General features: G+C 34.5%; 1 protein-coding gene across 1 annotated transcript; it reads right to left on the bottom strand.

The window, feature by feature from the left end:
- LOC109223298 (zinc finger protein 8-like) lies at nt 4,331-5,490 on the bottom strand. The gene has a single exon (XM_019387555.1). The coding sequence runs from the start codon at nt 5,341-5,343 to the stop codon at nt 4,561-4,563; it is 783 nt and encodes a 260-aa protein (XP_019243100.1). The 5' UTR covers nt 5,344-5,490; the 3' UTR covers nt 4,331-4,560.

The following is a 6,733-nucleotide window of genomic DNA, read 5'->3' as shown; positions in this document are numbered from 1 at the left end:
GACATAAGTCTACATTAATTTCAACGATTTTTAAATCTTTCGAGGGGCATATAGTAATTACACGTTACTGAAAAAGACCCTAAATAAGTATCTCGTGTTATTTCAAAATTGATTTGGCAGCACAGTAAATATTCTTTTTCTCTATATTTTAACTTAGTAGTGTACTTTTGCTTAAATAATGTTTTACTAATAAGTAGCTATTAATTTTATAACCGCGCAAATACTTTGAACCCCTTTTTTGACTTTTTAGGACCACAAATTCCAAAAGTCTTATTTTTTCTTAAACTTCGTACCGAGTCAAACAGGTTCACATAAATTAGAACGGACGGAGTACTTATTACAATAAGAGGAGTACGGCAGTTGTGATGTTATTGCTTCATGACTTAATCGACAGAGTGATAAAAGCCCCGTTTGGCCATGAGTTTTGTCAAAATAAATTTGGGATTTATTTTCAAAACTCATGTTTGGCCATAAATTTTGCCCATATTTTGGCCAAATCCCAAATCCCAAATTTTAAATCTCAAAATCAGCTATTTGAGCTTATTTTGGGCGAAAATCCCAAAACTTGGGAATTATATACATGTTTTTCCAAAATAAAGTTGAAAAATATGTTTTGAAAACGTATGTCCAAACACATTTTCATCTTCAAATCAAACTTCACCCAAATCAGATTTTTCAAAACAAATTTGGGATCTATGGCCAAACGCTAACAAAGAAAAAATGTGTTCGCTATCAGCAAAGCAAAGGACAGTTAAGAGAGAGAAAAAAAAACGCAGATATATCTTCATTTCTCAATGTCAATACTTCTACTGTCAATTGAAATTTTGTCGTTCTTCAAGTAGTCTGTTAGTTGCACCAAGCTTGACATGCAAATATCCGTACCCCTCTATTTATAGTATTCCAGAGCTTCCCCGTATAAGGCACAGAATTATGCACGTACGCAATCATCTTAGCCACTTACCTAGCTACTTGAATGCTACGCGGTGCTGTCACAAAGTACCAACATAGAGATTTAAGCACATGCTTTAGTACTGCCTTTGAGTTATTGTAAGCCCAGAGCTTGTCTTCCTTTTATGCTACTAGCCCTTTTGGCCAAGCTTCTAAAATTAGCTTATTTCGAGAAGTGATTTTTTTAAAAGTACTTTTTAAAAAAGTACTTTTGGTGAGAAGCAGTTTGTGTTTGACTAATTAATTTGAATAGCACTTTTGATCAGTAATTAGTGTTTGACCAAGCTTTTGAAAACTGCTTCTAAGTATATTTTTCTCAAAAGTGCTTCTCATAGAAGTGCTTTTGGAGAGAAGCTACTTTTTTCTGCTTCTCCAAAACTGCTTCTGCTTCTCCTCAAAAGCATTTTTTTTCCTTCCAAAAGCTTGGCCAAACACATCAATTTTTGGCCAAAAATGCTTTTGACCAAAAAAAGCACTTTTGGCCCAAAATAAAGCTTGGCCAAACAGGCTATACTACTTCTGGCAGGAAATGTATAGTTTGGTGATGGGAAATGCTTCATTCTTAAATAGATTTTGTGGGATGAGAATTTGAATTAGCCACTTGGAGTGTTTAATTGGTAATGGGGTCAGTTAAGGTGTTTGTATGGTTGTTGAGGACAACATAAAGGGGCCCGTCTATGTATTTCGCCTTGATTTTTCGAATGTCACTTCTGGCTTGTGTTCTACTTTACGTGCAACTATTACCATCTGAGAAGTTACAATGGTTCTATTTTAATGGAGGTTTATCTTAAATATTTTAAATTATTCGTTGTTCTTATTATCCTACTTTTCATGTAATTGTATTTTATTTAAAAACTTGAAATGTCTATATTGAAATTTACACCAAAAATTAACACACATACTATGAATCCCACCACATAAAGGCGAAATGAAAGGATTATCGACTGCTTTAATACACATATCAACACAGTTGCAGAATCAAAAAATTTACACAACATGGTTCTAAGTTGAGAACCTATGTTTGTTGTTTCCATGTGACTTGAAGGTCACGGGATTAAGTCGTGGAAACAACCTTTTACAGAAATGTAGGGTAAGGCTGCGTACAATAGATCCTTGTGGTCTGGCCCTTTCCCAGATTCCGCACATAACGGAAACTTAGTGCACTGGGCTACCATACCATTTGGGTTCTAAGTTGAGACAGCAACTAACAACAATATAAATATGTATAAAGAGCTTGACTCTAACACAATGAATTCTGTCAAAGTACCCACCCCCCAACTACCCCACTGTTGCATCTGCAGTAGTGGAAGATAGTCGGGCGTACTTTCGAGACAAGGCCAGTTACTACTCTCTCCGTTTTTCAAATTAGATGAGATACTTTCTTTTTTGGTCTGTTTCACAATAGATGATACATTCTGAAATTTAGAAATAATTCAACTTTAAACTCTTCATTTTATCCATTTAACCTATAATGAGAAGTTTTTGTAACCGCAACAATATCATGGCCCCACAAAGGCTTTGCCCTTTAAGTTTTTAAGACTACAAGTTTCAAAAGTCTTTTTTTATTTGAACTCCGTACCGAGTTAAACTATCTTATCTAAATTGAAACGGAGGGAGTAGCGAGTTCTATAGATTAGAGAGAAAACAAAATAGTACATATATATTTCTTAGTAGCTTTTACTTTTTTCCCTTAAACTCTCTCGGCTTAGCTCAAATACGAGTACCCTATACAAATAAAGGTTTATCTTATACAAGAAACTAGGACGGTAATTTATCGAAGAACTGTGGCACTTAAATTGGACAATCAGTTTTTTAATAGTAGGAGATGGCTAATCTTGGGTAAGCTTCCCAGCACCGACGTACAGATATTTATAGTGTCCCAAATAAGAGAAAAGGAGAGATAAAAATTAGGAAAGAAGTTACTCTGGACTTGAAATTCGATATATATATTTTATATAGTCCTGTCAAGTTCCAAATAGTCCCTTTGTTATTTTAGAAATATGGGTTCTTTTCGTTTTTCAAGGTATCTATGTTCGAAACTGACCTGATTAATTCGGATAAGCCGCCCGTAGGAAGCCCACTAATAAGGGGGTTTTAGCGCTCCCTACCAGAAAAACCCAATTCCAGAGATCGAATTCGAGACTATTGGTTAAGGACAAAAGAACATTTACTATATTCCACCACATTTTTATGGTAAAACATTTACTCGCGTTACAAATATGGGTGAAGCTACGCTATGATAATTGACCACCCTTCGCCGAAAAATTACATTACATATATAGGTAAAATATTAGGTTTTACAGGTATATAATATATATTGAACACCCTTTATTTATTTTTTTACTTCTTTCAAGTTTGAACACCTTAGAGAAAATTTCTGGCTTCGCCACTAGTTACAAACATGAATATTTCAAGCCTGTATACTTGGTATTCTTCGTCTTTTAACTCCTTATCATCTTAACTCAATAATATTTCAAGCTTTTAAACTTGACAGTACTCTCTCTTTTCTGAACTCCTTATCGTCATAAATCCCTAACTAATATCTACAGACATGATTTAACATCTGATAGGTACAGTTCCATGCATGTACACTTAAACATCTCTCTCTCTCTCTCTCTAAAACGAGAAGAAGAAGAAGAATGTTCATTAAAGTATGTGAAGCTGTTATACCAGAACAACCTGCTGTTTTCTTTCTTTATGGAGTACATTTTATGCAAAAAACATCTAACCACATCAATTTTTCCCCACATTTCATTCTCTAAGGTATTTTCTTATCTGTCTGCGGATCTAACATAACTTGCTCATAAGTAGCTAGCCCAGGTAGCCAACACCGTTAGCCCAAGAACTCGTACACACACAAAACAAGAGAACATACGTGTACCACCTTAGGCTTGACATTATGGATTTAATTCTGGGATGGTGTTTGGCCGCACTACTCTCCTAAGATATGCATGCCATAAATTCTAATATACACTTATATGGTGTAAAAAGTACCCAATCAACGCACCTGTTGCAGCAGAAAACCTTGCTATATATTACAGGTTAGTAATTTCACTTATTATCACGATCAGGGGCGGAAGTAGTCTGCTAGTTATGGGTTCAACTGAACCTATATCTTGCGATGCGTATTAAAAATTTGCATATTCATTAAAATTACAAAAATAGTAGATACGAACCCATAACTTACAAAAATATGATGGGTTCAATTCTAAAAATCTTAAAACTTATTGAACTCATAAAGTTTAGATCCTGGATCCGCATTTGTTCACAATTATTTATAATTGTATTTTAAGTCCTAGCAAATCTTTAGTGGGTCAGATTCAAGAATTTAGTCACTTCATGGATGCTCACTTCTTCTCTACTTCATTTGAGAAAAGAAAAAGAAGAGTAAAGAGAGAATTGCATATACTAAAATCATTTCATTTACATAACGTCTTCTTCTTTCTGAAAATTCAAGGAGGCAGGCTAATTAAAGCAGTGGTAATTCTTAAAATTGTCTGTCATGAATATCAAAAGCTTTAAATTTCCTGCATGAACTGATGGAGAAAAACAGAAACTTTGGTCCTCAAGATTAATGAATTTTAATTAGCTTTAGACTAGAGTACTAGTAATTCACAAGTGTAGATCTAAACTCACATGATCTTTAACTCCTGCCTTTGTTTCATATCCGAACCCTCTTTGAGAACTTGAGCTGTTGATGATTGAAGAAGACTTGAAATCCTCATTATTAGCAGCAAACACTGGCAATGGCATATTCATCGATCGTTCACGGCCAAAATTAGGCGAAGACGAAGAAGTATGATGAACACTAGTTGCTGCTGGAATCCTCCATAAAGCTAAAGGATTTCCATTTATAGGAGTTTGATGAGAATTATAAGGGGTAGTAACAGTAGTATTAACATGGTGGTGGCTTCCATAAAACCTAGTAGCACTGTTAATATTGTTGGTTGTGTAGTGATGATGATAAGCTGCTGTTGGTGCACTACCAAGACGATGGTAATTCATTATTCCATAAATATTTGCCTCTGTTAAAGCACCATGTACCATTGCAGATTGAAGATGTGCTCTTTTAGCATGCTGGCGTTCTCTCTTATGAGCATTTTGATGTCCTCCTAGTGCTTGTGAAGTCGGAAAATTCCTGCAACAATAATGGCACTCGAATTTTCGACTGCTCTCACTGTTGTTGCTAATATGGTCTTTGATTTCGTCTTGGCTAGGGTTTGTTTCAATGGATTCTGACTCTTCTGTTGCAGCCATGGAATCACCAGCCGCACCAAATTCTTTGCCAAAAAGCCTAATGGCCTTTTCTTTAGCTGGTGCTGGTCGAATAAAGGGTAACTGAGAGAAGGACTCCACGTTCATGAAATCACGAGTTTCTCTGTCTGTTTTCTCCATGGATTCTGTACGTGTCTGTGTGAAAATGAAAAAAAAGCTAGAAATGAGGGCTTGGAAGGAAAAAGAGTAGAAGGCTAAAGCAGAAGCAAAGGAGTTTGTTGTTGTCTATATTTCTTGAGTTAGAAAGAGGACGGGGAGTGAGTAAAGGGGTAGGGGGTAGGGGGGGGGGGTGCTTAGAGGGACCAAGGATAAATGAAGTGGTCTGATCCAAGGATAATTGGAGCTGACCCCTTCAACATATTTGTGTGATTCCTGAGACTTTTCAGAGCCCCACACAAATTTTGGTGCATCCTAAAACCTTATTTTTATTTATTTTCTTATAATTTGAATATTTTTAATTGATAGCGCATCTTGAAAGTATCTACCTGTACAATTAATTCATACTTCCTAATTGTAAAACCAATACTTTGTTCAGTACCGAATACTATTCGTTTTAACAAAGTAAAGTTGTTTGATCAATTTGAAATATTTGATGTTTTAGAAAAATAAGATATCATTTTTACCTTTTCCCATTTCTTATTTGGTGCTATGTTAATGAAGTGAAATGTTTAAAGAGTGATATGTAACATACGAAAATACTCTTATGACTAATTGCTATAAATTTCCTTCTTAAAAAATATGTACAAAATCTTAAAAGGATATAATATAGACTATATATATATACCCAAAAGAAAAATTGTAGTACATGTGGTTCAAAATTCATGGCATTTATTGAACTAACAAATCAGTGCAATTGATACTAATGTATCAAATGTGGATAGGTAATTAGCATTCACTGCTACTATATATGGTGCCCTCCATTTATAAGCTAATAATTAAAAAGGAGAAATAAATTGACCACTTCACACAACTAAAAGATTTAATTATGTCCAACTTTCTTAAAACACAGGATATTTGTCTCGTTTATGCCTGAATATAACTATGCCTAAATATATCCTTTCGTCTTAATTGCTCTACTATTAACATATTTGCCACAAATCACCATTTCTTCTTTTAATGAATGAGAAATATTTCCAAATATGCAATATGATTACCAAGTTTGGACGTGAAATCCAAATTTAGTTCTTTTAATTCGGTATCTGTCAATTTTATTGAAACATTTGGCGTTAGCTACCTCAATTAATTTCAAACCATTCTACTTTAGGGCCATACTGAACAAATGAGACAAATTCTGGACCACGGAGTATTTTTTCCCAATCAATAGGACTTCAAAAATAGATAACTAGGTTTTGAATTAATTTCCCTAATAGATCTTGTACATGCAATTTAAGTTGGAAGAATAAGAGAAAAAAAACAAATTAGCTATTTCTTGTGGTCCATCTCTAGCAGGACCAGGTACTTGTAGTTGGTGATTCATCTTTATTAGTGTTTGTTATTTTCTGTTTTTTTT

The sequence above is a fragment of the Nicotiana attenuata genome, chromosome 3 (assembly GCF_001879085.1).
Source record: "Nicotiana attenuata strain UT chromosome 3, NIATTr2, whole genome shotgun sequence".
Taxonomy (NCBI): Eukaryota; Viridiplantae; Streptophyta; class Magnoliopsida; order Solanales; family Solanaceae; genus Nicotiana; species Nicotiana attenuata.
Note: the sequence above shows the minus strand (reverse complement) of the source record. Positions and strands in the feature narration are given on the sequence as shown.